We start from the raw sequence: 16773 nt of genomic DNA on the forward strand, positions 1-16773 counted from the left end.
TGAATAAATTTGGAATGTGGACATGTTGAGATGATAATTTTATGTCTTATAAACCCTATGATAAAATTCTCCCATGATTTTGACATTCCCCCCACTTGTTACACTGAGGATTAAAATTCTAGCCTTGCATTGTAATTTGATATTATGAGTGCCAGTGTTAGTTTATTTAAATGATAGCTGCTTAACTACTTGATAACTGCACCACTATTTTAAAGCTCCTGTTACTGTTAGTATTTATATATTTTATATTCTATTACAGAGAAAGGAACAATATTGTTCTCTTGAATAACAAAGGTACTTTTAATAAAAAGCAGCTGAATGAGATTTCTGTTTTTGACGTGATATTGAATAGGTATCAAGTATTGTGAATTTTTACTGATACTGCTATCAGATACAAAATGTCTATTATCCTGATCTTTAAATATTGTATACAGTATGTCTAGGAGAAACTTTGTTATATGTGAAATAAATTGTAAAACATTTGTTCCATAGAATGTACAACTGAAAACATAATAAACAGTAAAGTCAAATTATATCAATATCATCACGGGCAGCCATCTCTAAAGTTATGGTTCTCAAGTTCAGCCCTGGGGTGCAGGCTTTTATTCTAGCCAGGTTCACAAATCAGTGAGTCGCCCTTAAATGTAACTAATCTGTTTAATTATCTGGCCCATTTCTTTTTTATTCTGCATTAGAAAAAGATCTCAGGTATGAAGTTTATATTTTGAAGAAATTCTGAGAATTGTATTTTTGTCATAGTTATCAATGCTACTTTTTTACATTTTTAAGTCAAGTTTTACTGTGAAGTTTGCATTGTTAATATTATCCAAATACTGACAAGCAGTGCAGACCATATGACATTGAACACTAAAGAGTACAACTATAATCATACTTATTTATGTTTTAATTAGCAATAAAAGACTTAAATCAGTGTCTCTCAAGTTCCAACCTGCACCTAATTGTATTCCTCCTATATACCGCCACCTTTCACTTTTATCTATACTTTTGAATTCATTAAGAAAGTTGTCATTTCCTAGAATCTTCTTTTTTGTGTCAATCCAGAAAAGACAAAATGGGTTTGCTAATTTTTTATTGAAATGTAACAAGCATTTCTGTAAGTTACCCGGAGTTGAATTATGTTTCTTTTTCTTGTTTTTTTAAGATTTTCTTCTTTTTATATTCTGGATATTTAAGCTTGTATTGTGAGGACCTGTGTCTGCATGACTTGTCATTAAGTGTTAGTATTTAGTTACCATTAAGAGATTAACATCCCCAGAAGAAGGTGATAAACAAAGAATATGGCAAAAGAAATAGAATATTTAAAGCTGTGGACAAAGTACACATTTTGGAATTTCTGTTACATGTAAATATCACATTAACATTTTTTTTTCTGAATGCAAAATAAGAGAAGAAAAAGGCTAACTAATTAAACCATTAGATCAATTAGCAGTAAAGCTGACCCACTCATTTGTGAAACTGTGTGGAATGAAATTATTAAGCCACAGTAGAATTCCAGCACTGAACTTGAGAACAGCTGCCCTAAAGATTTACAGAAAAAAATAGCTACTCACTTCATATGGCCAACAAAGCTTTTGTTTTTCACTTTTACTTATGTCTGTAAGCAATTATCACTAGAAACGTTTTGGACCAGGCAGAGCCGGTAAGCTTCAATAAGAGGCTTGTTTCTCAGAGTATACCATTTTGGAATGGTGTCTTCTACAGCAAGTAAAAGTGAAATATTTGATTTGCTTCTGCTGTGAATCTGCACTTGCACTTTGTTTCAGTTGTACTGTAGACTGCTACTAATTTTTATTTTCTACAGGAGAGCCAGGTAAAAAGGGTGAAAAAGGTGACAAAGGAGTGGGCATCATGGGCGATTCTGGACCTCCAGGACCTCCAGGTAATGAGTGCAAATCCCTACAGTACAGTGTAACACTATACCATCGGTCCATCCGTTCATTTGTTTTTTAAACCCACTTTCTCCTGCAGAAGTGCAGGGAATTAAAGTCTGTCTTAGTAGATCAAATGTAGAAACCCACACTAATCCATAAACAATTAAGCTTTTTGGAATATTAGAACACTAGAACAATTTCACATAAACATGCCATTAAGTATAGAAAAGGTTACCAATAGCTTTTATTAGCAGTTTTTATTATTGATTTTTTATAGTTAAAGCTTAACTTGTACTCAACCAATTGTGCTATATAATCTGATATCCTGCTAGCCAGCTTAATGACTTCTGTACACTGTCTGACAGTAGACAGTGGTGAGTCTGCTATGACTCCTTCTTAGAAGGTATACTTTAAAATTCAAATATATTTTTACTGCCAAATCCTGTACTCAGTGCAGGTCCCTCAATAATTATTCAGCTGAATCTAGATGATCTACCATTCCAGCTACTTTGGTATCATCTGCAAACTACACCACTTTGTTATTTGTATTCCTAGCCATATCATTTATGTTTATTAAGAGCGTTTGGCCCCAGCATTGATCCCTGATAGACACTACTTTTTAATGTCACCTAATGCCAATAAGGTTCATTGCACTATATGCTTTCTCTGTTTGAGCCTTATTTACACCCATCTACACACTCACTACGCCTTGAATTCCCACTTATTTTAGTTTGATTGATAGCCTCTCAAGTGGTACTTTATCAAAAGCTTTATGAAACATGAGATGTATAACCTCATAGGCACCTCAGATCATATGCTGCTATTTCTCTCTCCATCTGAGCTGATGCCAACTAATTACATCTGTTCTTGCTATGAGATGCTAAGTCCTTTCGTTTATTATTGCTTATATGAAGATGCGTCTTAAGCTTACTGGCCTGTTCCTTGGATCCACCCAATCACTCCTTTAATGTAACTGGATAACATTATTTAGCTTACAGTCCTTAGGAATCTCCACTGTGTGCAGCGGTTTAAAAAAATAATCATTGATAGTTTATATACTATATGTACTCGCTAACCTCCTTAAGCATTCTAGGATACATATTTTCTGGTCTCTGTGATTTGTTTGATTTTAGGTCTATTTAATCTAAGCAGCACTTCTCCCTACACAGCTTTGAAATTGCACAGTACCTCTGGGGGGTCTCTATTACTGCTGGCAATTTTTTTTTTACTTCTTTATGCATGTAAACATCAGAAAAATGCAAATTTAAAGTTTTCACTATGTCACTGTCCATACTTTTTAATTCATTCTAAGTGTTTCAGATACACTATGTGAATTTCCCCTTGGGATTAATAAACTATCTATCTATCTATCTATCTATCTATCTATCTATCTATCTATCTATCTATCTATCTATCTATCTATCTATCTATCTACACTTCACCTTATGTTTGGCCATTCTTTTACTATTAAAATACAGAAAGAATCTTTTCGTGCCATCTTTCACCTTTTTCTCATTATCTCTTTCAGACTGCCTTTTAGCTCTCCTAATGTCATTTTTAACCATTGCAGACCTTTTATCTTATCTAGCTGTTTTTTTAACTTTGCTGCTTCTGTTTTCGTACTTATTTATCTACTCTAGAGTGTTTTTTTTAATTTCTTACTGATTCTAAATTTCGGTATGAACTTCTCATGCATTGTATGCAAACACTTTCAGACCTGTTTCACTGCTTCTCAAATTATTCCTCACACAAAAGCTTATCTCTGTTTGTCCCTTTCAGACTTTGTGGCATTTGCTCAAATTTAGTTAAAAACTAACAGTTTGGTTTTTTACATATGTGCTATGCCCAGTGCACTGTTAAATGAGTTTTAATTTGGTCACTAAATCTTAATTAAGCTAAACTTAGTTATAAGGATAACATTTAATATAAACTGTCCACATATCATCTGAATTCTGCCTAACCAGGCATTCAAACTTTGGTTGGTTGTCAACCATATACAAGTTTCTCATTTCACATCAGACTTTTATTAGCCACTGGGTTTACTCAGTTTTACTTAAGATTTCAAGATTTTGAGTTGCTGAATGCTTGAAGCAGAACGTTTCTTATAAAGGAAAAATATTTTTGTTGAAAGAGATGTGGAGAACATTTTAGAAAATTAAATGCAAGTAAACATCTTGGGCCAAAGCACGTAAGTGGAAGACTCTTGAAATTGTGTGCAGAGAAGACCCATTTTCAGGTTGTTATTAGAAAAGCAGAATATTGTGGAAACCGGCTCCTGTAATCCCTATACTGTAGCTAAAATCAAAAAACCCAAAACCATAAATGACTTCAGACCATTGCCACTGTGGAATGCAATTTGTGCCAAAATGAAATAAAGTAAATGGTATTTATGAAATTATCACACTGAAAAGTAGAGCAAAATATATAATTGAGTAAATGGTTAAAAAAAAATGCATTATTAAATAAAAGGTTTCTAATTATAATCAAACACAATATCGTCTTTTCATTTGGTTCAAAAATGTAGCTACTTTCAGCTATTATAGCTGTAATTTCAAAATGGCCTTATTTTTAAAGACTGATTTTATTTATAAATGGGTGCCGCTGTATGTTGCGAGCGTCAAGAACTTTCAAGGAGACAGGTGGAGAGGGTGAACAACGGTCCCATCCAGAGCTAGTGGGTTATTCCTGGTGGATGGTGGAGAACAGTATTTCATTCTAGAGCAGGACTAGCATGAGACTAGTAGCTTCTTGTCCTCAGTGCATGTTTTTTGTTTTGTGAGGTGTTTTGCATGGATTGTAATAGTGGCAAAGTGTAACTAGGTAATTAGACTGTACAAACAGATTATGATTGTGTACTAAATATGCCCATTGTTTGATATGGCTGCAATATGTTAAATTATCTCCGTATATTTCATCTGCAAAACTAAATATCACAGCTCCTACAGCCTCAGTGTTTTTGCTAGTTTGAATCTAAGAAAAGTAGTGCTAAAGATCGTTGCTAGCCTACCACCTACAATCAGGAAAGAGTAATCCACAGAAACTGACTAACCAGTTGGAACAGGTTCCGCTGCTTCATTTTGATTGATGACCGATCAAACCATCATGAAAAAGACATTCTCAGATAAACAGCATGGGCATTACAAAAGCCATTCAGAAATGTTCAGTTTGGAAATGTCCCATTGTTAAATAATTTAACGTTTCAGTTTATTTTCAGTTAATTTTTGTTTGACAGGCACAGAATGCTGTGACAATTATAAAATGCAAGTATACATTTTACAAATGAGCAAATGCAGACTTAGTAGACATAAAGAAACATTTATTAAAACACGCAGAAAACAAGTTAGAAACTGATTAACATACATGGAAAACAACAATATCTGTCCATTAATTAATTGTTTAATTATGGTTAGTTGACAACGGTGGAGACGCAAACAAAAACATTTGTTTGGTCAGTTATAACAGAGAAAATCAAAGATTACATTCAGACTGTTACAGTCCTGGAGACCATGACCAACTGGGCATTCTGGGCACACACTCCCTCCTGGGCATTCTATAGTAGAGTCTGTGCTGGACCGTCAATTCTAATTACAGAATCTTTCCATCTGATGACAAAAATGATACTTTAAAATAAGACCATTTTGAAAGAAATTTGCAAAAATTATATGTAAGGTAACTACATTGTTGAACCAAATAAAATAATGACATTGTTTCATAATAATTAGATGACATTACTTATACATTTATTTTGCAATGTAATGACTCATTTATATGTATCACTGTACTTTTCCATGTGATTATGCATCCATTTTCATAACCCACTTATAAAGAGCAGGGGCATTGAGAAGCTGGAGCCTATTCCAGCAAGCACTGGGAGCAAGGCAGGAAGAATCCCTGAACAGGACACAAGCCCTTTATTTCATAATTGACATTTTATTTCATTTAGTTTTGGTACAAATGACATTCCATATGTGTTAAGACATCACTGAAATAATTGGAAGCAGAAGAGGAAGCTAACAGAGAAACTCAGAGTTTGCTACATCAATATCAGTTTGTCTACCCATTGCCATTTTGCTTTACAGTATTTCTTGTATAAACAATAGTAGAGCACGAAGACACATGTGAGGGTCCTACTTGTAGAGTACTCATCAGCTTTTAATACTAGCCATACCCACCTTCTTACAGAGAGTCTTCTTAAAGATTTGAATTGGAACTTGGTGGGGTGGCTGATCAACTTTTTAACAGATAGGACAGTTAATGAATACATGGCCAATTTTAGATACCTGTTAGCCTAACGTCACATCTTGGAACTGTACAAGGAAACCAGAATTCCTATAAGACACTCACTAGAACATGGTTAGAACATAGAAACAAACTTTCAAGTTAAAGCAAGGTTAGGTGGCAGTACTGTCTGCTGTGCTACTGTGCCTCCTCTAACTCATAATATGGTGTCAAAGTTTTTATTGAAGAGTGATGAAACAAACAAATTGTTAAAAGAAGTCAACAGAATCTTGTCTTTGTCACATTTTATCACTAACTATGGATCTCTTCATCTTTGTTTTTTTCAGGTGTTCCTGGACCCCCTGGCTATGGAAAAATAGGCACACCTGGACCAGTGGGTCAGCAAGGTATTCCTGGTGTGCCAGGGCCACCAGGGCAAACAGGTCAGCCAGGAAAACAAGGCCACTGCAATCCATCAGACTGCTTCGGCATGGCTCCCATGGAGCAATATGACCCCAAAAAGGGGCCAATGCATTAGAAGCAGTGGGACACACCTTAAGGAAAACCAAAGCCATGGACCATCCACATTCACACACAGATCAAATGAAAAGCTGGATTGGAGTCAGACCAACAAAAGCTTACATAAAAAAAACTATTCCTTTTAGCTTTTTGTTATATTTTGGAGACTCCTGATTTTTTTTCCGTCTTTACAGTGGTCAGTTTCATTTCATTTAGTTGGTGGAGGTGGTCGTGTATATTTGGGTTGATGCCAATACATTTCTACAAAAGAAAATGAACCATTTAAAAGAAATAAAGTGCTTTAGGAAGAGTACTCACAAAATTCATTGAAGAAATGTATGCTTTTTCATGTTTGTTTTTGTTTGACTTGTTTCTCATATCCATTCCACTCTCGTCTGCCCGTCTGATTTTATATTTATCATTCCATAAATAATCAGCCTGTTTGGCTGACCGGGGGTGTTGTCATCTATTGAGTCAATGGCACCTGCCTTTTTGTGACCACTGGACACAACGTCTAAAATTAGGCAGTTCTCTTGTAACTTTGAATGTAGAGTATCGTGAATCGAGTTCACCCGTCACTCCCTATTCCATGTACTGCTAGTAGCAGCAATCCAGTCAATGCGAGGCAAAGTTGCACATTTACTTTGTCTTTGATCAACTAGGTGATCTTCTTTTTTTAATTGCATTGGACTGGCAGTGATTTTAGAAATCAGTGCTTATCAACATTTAGAAAATAAAGGCCCTTTCCCTGGAAAATGATGGCTGTGTTAAATGATTTTGTTGAGTGAATAGACAGCAGTGCCTTTCACTTGGAAATCATAAAGTTTTGTTTGCGTTGAATGCCCAAGCTGAGTAGTGGGGGATCATTAACAACATTTTGGTTATTTTATAAAATCTATGTGTGCTCTTGGTGATGAAGATTACAGCTTCGGCAACTTATTACAATGCTGTATGTCTTCTGGAAAAATAAAGTTGATTTTGTACATTTGTTTGATTTTTTAATATACCACTAGCCACAGTACATGTCAAAGACTGATAATTGAATAAGTAAAAAATATCTGCTATCTTTTGCCCTACATGTACGTTCAGCGCCTCTCTGGATTCGTGTGTGTCTGACCCTCCCACTTGAGCACAGTCCCATAAATCCTGCTTCTCAGGCACAGTCATTACTTTCGAGGCTCCTTTCTTGCCTCCTGTCCACTTTTATGCTTCCCATCCTTGAAGGCGACTCTCTTAGCGTATGTGCTGTGCCATTTCTCCTCCTCTTGTCTAACACTTGCACTTCCTCTTTTGATTGCATCATCAAAAGCCAAACTGACCAATCATATTGCTCTAAGGGACAGGACACATGCACAGCCCTTAGTGTTTTTTTTTATTACAGAGTAAATGTATCAAGTGAGAACTTTTGCATAAAATGTCAGTGTGCGTATATGCAAATCTTGTAAAGAAATGTATTTGGGTCCAACATGTAAGTACGCCTTTCCCTGTGCTGTGCACATGTGACAGTAGCACTCCTTCTGCTAGTTAGGATTTTGTTGAACACTCATAACTGTTATGAGAAGCCAGGAAGCTTCACACCAGCATCTGCCTTCCATTACAGCGTGGCAGTGAGCAGACCCTCTTTTGGCAGTATGGGGCTGGAGGCAGACATCCGTACCCCATTGGTCACACTTCACAGCACTAGCAATCAACCTAACTTGCATGTCTGTGAGATGTGGGAGAAAAATTGAGTGCTTAGCAAACATCTGCAGAAACATTGGGAGAATGTTTAAACCTCTCAGAGGCAGTGTCCTGGTGTGGAGTTCATCACAAGTCCTAGAACTGTGAAGAAGGAGCTCTGAACAATTCTGTTTGTCTGTTCTGTTAATTGTAGCCATTTAAGCTCAGGGAACTCTACACATTGACAGCTGTTGCTAAAAGACAACGTATTACTTGGAGTATTATGAAGAGATGAGGAGAAATGACACATTTCATGAAAGTGGAGAGCGGGCTGTAATTTGAGCTTAGCTACCTGTAACAGTGCAGCACCACCCCAGTACAACCCCATGTGTGTCACGTTTGAATTAAAAAAGCAGAATCAGTTGTCAGCTACAAGCATTGTGCACTTCCTCGGAGAGTTATAATGAAGTGTGGCTGCTAGATAACATACAAATACCTTGTTCATTATTTTCCAAAGCTGTTCAATGTGACCATTCTGACCATGTTTGTTGCATTCCGTATAAATCAGCACCTTTAGTAGCTTTAAAAATTGTGTTACAAAAAAAAGGCATCCTAAATGTTAGATTCATTAAGAATAAAGACACCCCTTGGCAGAGCAAAGTGAAAACACGACTTTCTTTAAAATAAACTTTAAAGACCATACCCCCTGGTATTGCTGCACCGTGTCACTGGAAATGTGGCCATTCATCTTGAAGCCCACAGTAACAGTCGATCAAAGGAAAGAACGCAACATGACACATGAGAGCCACCATCTGGCCCATCGAGGGGAGTATTAGGTAACACCTCCATTACTTCAAAGCTGCCGTATTCGATCTGTCCATGTTGTTGTATACGTCAAGTGGATTCCAGAGGCTTCCTGCTTGTTCCTGTCCCCCTCTTCCTGTGTGCCTTCCTTCTTCAGGTTTCCATCACTCATCGTCCTCCGTTTGGCTCAGCCTTGATGTACTCCATGCAGTTCTCTTTGTTACATTTCTGTTGATGTGAATCTGGAATTCATTATGTGGATTTTTGTTTGTATAATGTTTCAAATTATTAAGAAATTTTTAATAAATCCTCAATTTGTATATTGGGAGTCCAGTCTGCATATTGCTTTAAATCTGTTCGAAGATAAATCCATCCATTTAGCTTAGCTCTGGAGCTTTTGTCTTTAGAGCTGATCTTAAGTTTGAACTCTTCACTATCCAGTTCATAGTTTAAGTCGCTTAGTACAAAGTGGAGTAAATAAATGAAGTACATCTTTAATTGTATGACTTCAGTGGTGCCAACTTATTCCTTAACATCTGGCCTCACGCTTCTAGATGTATAGACGTTTTGTGGGACTGCCAGGAGCTTTACCTGGCCAGGACACCCTCACTGTGGAAGGATAGAGGGAGACAGCCTGCACAGGGTATTATCTCCCCCAGGCTGATATTGGCAGCCCCCCTGAGCTGCAGCAGTGCCACAGATTCCCTCAAGGCATCATGAAAGTTATCCTGTTGAGTTCTGTGGGTGCTGCCAGGGGGTGCTGTGGGGACTGGTGGTGCTTACTTCGTCAGGCTCCAGCCTAAACTGGGAGCACTCCTGGGCCAAGATTATGGGACTCCCAGAAGTACTCCTGGGTTTTATATGAAAGAAGCTGTCTGCCTCATCTCAGAAAGCAGAGTGGGGAGGATGAAGATGAAGCTTACTTGGGGGAGTGGAGGAGGCAGATTGGGAGAGAAAGGAGAAGACAGAGAGTTGCTCCTGTGCTGTTTATTGTACTTGTGGGTGTGGTGTGGGAAATGCTTGGAAAGGAAGGGTTTCCCACAATAAAAACTTATTGCTTAATGAGACTTGTGCCCAGGCCTGTTTGTGTCAGTTGTTATGGGAGCTTGAATGCCCCCTGGTGGCCGTAACATGCATTTGTAGGGACTGGACAGAATGTAGGATGGAGGGAAAAAAAATCATCCACCACTTAATATGCTATGATTAAACTGATCCAAGACACAGGCAGACACAACACCCAATACTGAACAGTGTGTCTGGCTCTTGAGCTGGGGTCCGCTGCGCTCTCATGTGTTCGAAAATAGCTTGTTTCTTTCTTTATGCATTTTTTGCTGTTTACGTCTTGGGGCTGCTGAAACTGTGCGTTAAGTGGAATAAAAAGATTGAGTGTCCAGTTTGAGATTAGAGATTTAACTCAAAACGTGCAAGTACAAAACACAACGTAATCACTCTTACTTAAAGTAATTCCCTACTCAAAACTTAACTTTTTTAAATGTTACTTACACAATGTAGTTTGTAGTGATGGGCAAGAAAAAATTTCAGTCTTAATTTTTTGTGGACAGAAGACATTTCTGGTAGAACAGGAGCCTTGGTGACAAAACATGTCAGTAATGTCCACATAAAGGTCTCGCATTACTCGTAATCACACGTCACGTCATAGATGTGAATGCTCACAACATGCAAAATGCATCGATTTTTTGCAAAAAATATTGGAAAATTAAAGAAGTCTACAAGCAGGAGGTCCCTTCACATGGGATGGCGCTTTTGAATTGAAGATTCATCATTCATCATTCATCCTTCAGTTTAAAAGCATGATCCTGTGTAAAGTGAAGTTTCCTGCTTGTAGACTTCTTTCATTTTCAGATAAAGCTCTGTATCAGCATGCTGTTGTCTCATGGTATATTCAAAGAAATTCTGAGATGGCAGCTTTGCAAGGTTATGTTTGCAAGGTGGCAGATTGAATGCAGCCTTTGAGAACATGGGGGGGTCTTTCAATGGCCCTGTTTGTACCTCGATGGAAGTGCAATGTCTGCAGATGCATTGTCTGACACAAGGGGTATGTGGAGGTCAGAATGTCTATGATAAATTCTTAATAGTAATAAAAGGAGTGACAGCAACTTCTGACCACTTGCTTGAGGGTCAGTGCACAATGATAATTCCAGACAGCTGTTTCTAATGGACCCACTACATCTATTTCCAGCTTTTCCCAGAATTCAGATGAAAACGGTGCTGGTTGTGAAGGTGTAGCAGAAGGACTGTCTGTCTTGTTAGAAGATGGTTGTAGTAATAGGTTTGAAGGGTGTCAACATAAACTGTGAAATTTATTTCAAAACCATTCATAAGGTGACAGGGTGAAGCTGACAGAAAGATGGACATAAACAGATGGAAGATGTCTCAGGCAGTCTAGTTGCCCTAGGTGGTCATCATAGCCAGTGGCCCCTATCTTCTACTCAAAGTCCTATCAGGGATAGTTAATGTCAAGTAGAGGCCATGAGTGATTAGAACAGGGGTACATGTTATTTGGGCACAGTCTAGAAATAACAGACAGCTCAGATGGCAGTTGCACAAACCTGGCAAGGTTCATAAAAAAATTTTGTATGAATATGCCAATGCTAGGTACAAGTGATCAAGCAACCCGAAGACCCCCTAGCAGTTTTACTATATTCGTGAACTTGGAGAGGCATCGGCCAACTCTTAAGAATTACCCAGTGCAGAGGACAAGGACCCACCTTGTACTTGCTGCCCCACTGGCTTTCATAAGAAGACACTGGCGATACCATATCTTAGACGTATCACTGGTATACAGTATGAGTTCTTTTAATGTTTGTCTCAAGAAAATACATCCAGATCGACAATTTCTTTAGTGAAAACTTCAAGCCTTGCCCTCTGTTGCTGAGGTGTTTTCGCTTGCACATTGTGGCGTTTGCTTCATTTTGACTTTGTGTCTCTTCATCTGTGTCATTAGCATGACATCATTGTTGAGCTGCAGCGTTTGCTTCATTTTGATGTTGTGTCATTTCATCTGTGTCACAAGAATGACGTCATTGCTGCAACGATGCATTTGTTGCACGCTGGTCTAGTGAGAAGTGAGGTGGACGCAAGCTGAAAAAATGTGAACAGTGCATGCATGTGCCATCTAGTGACTGTGGTTGAGTGTGAGCACAGCGGACTGCTTCATACACACACACACACAGGTGTTTAGTTTATATTTATAATGTGAATATTTCTACTGATGAGGATCCATCATGAAGTCAAAAGCTGACCAATGCTGCACCCCATCCTACCAGACCAGACTCATATAGCTATCAGCATTCCCCATTGAATGACAGCTGTACATTGGCTTCTCTCCAGCCTGGTTATGTATGTATAAATAATTTGTATTTTGGGGGTGGAAGCTACATTTTAAAACAAGTTAAATACATACGAGGTGTGTCAACTAAATAACGAGACTGATTAAATAACTCCCCTTTATTTATATGTATTACAAATTTAATGCTTGTCTCCCTTCAATATACTCTCCATTTGCACTAATACATTGCTGCAGTCTTGTTTTCCACTGGTCGAAGGCATGGGGCAAATCTATTTCTGTCAGCTGTTTTAACACATCCGCCATTTTCTTCTTTACAGCACCTGCCACCTCAAAAGGACTGATTTAGCTTTTGGTAAAAGATAAAAGTCGCACGGTTCTAAATCGGACAAATATAGAGGATGTTCAAGTGTAGTAATGTGCTTGTCGGTCAAAACCTGCTTTACAGAAAGTGCTGTGTGAGCAGGTGCATTGTCCTGGTGAAGAATGAAACAATTTTCCCACATCTGCAGCCGTTTTTTTCTGACTTTTTCTCTCATCTTTATCAAAACTTCCTTATAATATGCTGGTTAACTGTTGTGCCTTCTGGAACCCATTCCTCCAAAATTACACCCTAGATATCGAGAAACACAATGATCATGGCTTTGATTTTTGACTTGCTTTGACGAGCTTTTTTCATCCTTGGTGATGACGGTGTTTTCCAGTGCATTGACTATCTTTTGGTTTCAGGATCATACTGGAAGAGCCAGTTTTCGTCACAAGTGATTACATTATGAAACAGGTTTGGATCTGCGTCAAGTTGCTGCAGAATGTCAACACAACATTCCTTGTTGATATTTCAAATTGACACGTTGTTCAACTTTAAAACTACAGTAATCCCTCCTCGATTTGAGTTCCAGAACTCCCCGCGATAGGTGAAAATCCGCGAAGTAGAAACCATATGTTTGTATGGTTATTTTTATATATTTTAAGCCCTTATAAACTCTCCCACACTGTTTATAAATATTCCCCCCACAGTTATACAGCATAAACCCTTTGTATTCTCTTAGATATTAGGTAAGATTCATTGAAATTATGTATGTAAACACACTGTTTATATACAGTAAAACCTAAATATTATTTTAAAGATATTGAGCGTCTCCGATATCACATATGTTACAGACTATACAATAGACAGGCCACCAGCAATAAATACGTACAATGCAAGAAACATTGTATACAGTAAATGTGTGTACAGTGACACTAAACATACATACATGTACTGAGTACTGTAGGTAGAAAATTAATTATGGTTACTCACCAACAATTACACGATGACTTGTTCCGATAACGATGAGTTTAGTTTTACTGCACAACAAAGGAGAGCGTTACAGCTCTTCTAAAGGAGCCTCTTCAGGCAACTGTGTAGCAACAATAAAACACAATCCCCCTGCTGGAAACAATTATCACAATCTGAACATTCTTAACTTGACGTCCATACCTGACCACGAGTACAGTTCTCACAAAACCAGAGCTGGACTGTCAATCAACAATTGTTTCACAGTTGTAAAGCTGCACTGATCCTCAACAGACTTGGAGAAGGCAGGTGTGCAGGGGCTCAACATGGTGGCACAATTTGGTTATTATACCAATAGGCAAATCCAAGGAATGAACACAACTTGGAAATGTCAGTTGGACGCTGAGCATGCAGACGATGAGTAAGATACTCCTGCTCAGGCTGTAAGAGTATGACCCAGAGAACACAGACTGGCCAGATTGAAATTCCCTTAATGGACTTAAAAACAAGCAGAAAAGTTTTAAACTCAACCCTGCCAGTGAAGAGAAGCTAAGACTGGTGTGATGTGATTCTGTTTTCTTGTGCCTGGCAGAAGCCTGGCATCATCGTTCTGGACGAGTTGAAGATGAGCAAGCGATGACTGATTAGCTCCAGTGTTTAATGAGTTGCAACAGTCAAACCGAGAAGAGACAAACACATGAACTAGTGTCTCAAAATCATCTACAGAAAGAAACGGCTTGACTTTTGCTAATATTCTGAGCGGATAGAAACATTCTTTAACAATGGAATTCATTGGTTTATCAAATTTATAGGCATTATCAAAAATTACACCAAGATGTTTTGCGAAAGGTTTGTAGGTAGGTTGTTAAAGGACCAAGATAACTTGCAGGATCACAACTAAGATCAGATTGGTCAAAAAACACAATCTCTCTTTTTTTTTGTTATTTTAGCTAAGGAAACTTTGTGACATCCATATTGTACTGTCTTCAAGGCATTCTAATAAAGGCCTGTGAGAATTTGTTTTGATCTGTTTCAATAGAAGATATAACTGTGTTATAACATATTATATTTTTTAAAAATGGATCATAAGAGCAACTTGTACAGTGAAAAAAGAACAGACCCCAGAATAGACCCTTGAGGGACCCCACAGGTGAAAGGGGACAAAGAAGAGGAGAGATGGTCTAGGCTGACTGAAAAGCTTCTGACTGTAAGGAGTGACCTGAATCATTCCAATGCAGTTCCTTGTATACCCACAGACTGCTCAAGACGGGTGATAAGGATGCCATGGTCACTTAGGTCAAATACTGCAGTTAGATCTGAGGGAAGGTGAGGTAACTGAAGCACACTTGTTTTAATATAATTTATTTATAAACACAAGGATTATAGAAATGTGATAAATGAATACATTTACTCACCAGCCACTTTATTAGGTACACCTTGCTAGTACCGTGTTGGACCCCTTTTTGCCTTCACGACTGATGTAATTCTTTGTGGCAAAGATTCAACATGGTGCTGGAAACATTCCTCAGGGATTTTTGCTCGTATGAAAGTGAAAGCATCACGTAGTTGCTACAGATTTGTGGGCTGCACATCCAAGATGTGAATCTCCCATTCCACCACATACCAAAGGTGCTCAATTGGATTGAGATCTGGTTGACTGTGAAGGCCATTTTAATACAGTGAACTCATTGTCATGTTCAAGGAACCAGTTTGAGATGATCTGAGCTTTGTGACACGGTGCGTTATATAATGCTGGATTTAGCCATCAGAAGATGGGTGCCCAGTGCACATAAAGGAATGGACATGGTCAGCTACAATTCTCAGGTAGGCTGTAGAATTTAAATGATGCTAATTTTGAACTAGGGGGCCCAAGCTTTGACAAGAAAATACCCCCCCACCCCCACTATTACAACACCACCAGGCTGAACTGTTGATACAAGGCAGGATGGGTCTATGCTTTCATGTTGTTCACGCCAAATTCTGAACCTAACATCGAAATGTCACAGCAGAAATTGAGTCTCATCAGGTCAGGCAACACTTTTCCAATGTTCTGTCCAATTTTGCAAACTGTAGCCTCAGTTGCCTGTTTTTACCTGACAGGAGTGGCACCTGGTATCGTCTCCTGCTACTGCAGCACATCTGCTTCAAAGTTCAAAGTGTTGTGCATTCAGATATGCTCTTCTGCATACCTCGGTTGTAACAAGTGGTTGAGTTACTGTTGCCTTTCTATCAGCTTGAACTAGTCTGGCCAGTCTCCCCTGACCTCTGGCATCAACAAGTCATTTTCACCCAAACAACTGCCGTTTACTAGATATTTTCCCTTTTTTGGACCATTCTCTGTGAACTCTTCAGATGGTTGTGCGTGAAAATCCCAGTAGATCAGCACTTTCTGAAATACTCGCACCAGCCCGTCTGGCACCAACAACCATGCCACGTTCAAAGTCACTTAAATCACCTTTCTTCCCCATTCTGATGCTCGGTTTGAACTTCAGATTGCCTACATGCCTAAATGCTTTGAATTGCTGTCATGTGATTGGTTGATTGGATATTTGTGTTAAGCAGTTGAGCGTAAGTTGACATATAAAACAGGACACAGTCAGACAATCATATAACATATATGCTGGAAGTTGACTGGTATTTAGAGTTGTACCTTATCCTGGCACAGATAAATAGTTTTACAATACCAAATCTTTGTGGATGATGTCCACCATTGTGTGGAGTTGTTGCTTTGTTGCTGTTCCAAGTTCAAGTGGAGGACTCTTCTTACGTTGATTGCACTCTCCCATGATCCTCTGTTTGTGGTATGCAGTGCTTTCCTCACTTGTGTCCTTTACTGTGTTGTCTGCATCTTCAGAGGATAAGCCTTACTGCTTGTTGCGGCACAAGAGTGTACTGTAGATGCTGAAGTTCCCTTCTTGTTTCTGTTTAGCTTGGCAAACCGGACCTCAGCTCTCAGGCTCACAAAAAGAGAAGAATTGTTACTTTCAGTCACCCCCAGCTGAAAGAAAATGGCTCATGTGCTTTTTATTTCTAATTTCAGAAGGTCATTTAGCAGATTTTCCCCTCCCAGACAGAATCCCCAAGCAAGTTCAGTAATA

General features: G+C 38.4%; 1 protein-coding gene across 5 annotated transcripts in view; it reads left to right on the forward strand.

The window, feature by feature from the left end:
• Window positions 1-9412, forward strand: part of col16a1 (collagen, type XVI, alpha 1) — a 350415-nt gene extending 341003 nt beyond the window's left edge. For all 5 annotated transcript variants that reach the window (XM_039740383.1, XM_039740384.1, XM_039740386.1 and 2 more), the window contains 2 exons: window positions 1823-1900; window positions 6458-9412. In XM_039740383.1, coding sequence (XP_039596317.1) covers window positions 1823-1900; window positions 6458-6648 — 269 coding nt within the window. In that variant the 3' untranslated portion in view covers window positions 6649-9412. The remainder of the gene's footprint in view (window positions 1-1822; window positions 1901-6457) is intronic.
• The last annotated feature ends 7361 nt before the right edge of the window (window positions 9413-16773 follow it).

This window comes from Polypterus senegalus, chromosome 17, assembly GCF_016835505.1.
Source record: "Polypterus senegalus isolate Bchr_013 chromosome 17, ASM1683550v1, whole genome shotgun sequence".
Taxonomy (NCBI): Eukaryota; Metazoa; Chordata; class Cladistia; order Polypteriformes; family Polypteridae; genus Polypterus; species Polypterus senegalus.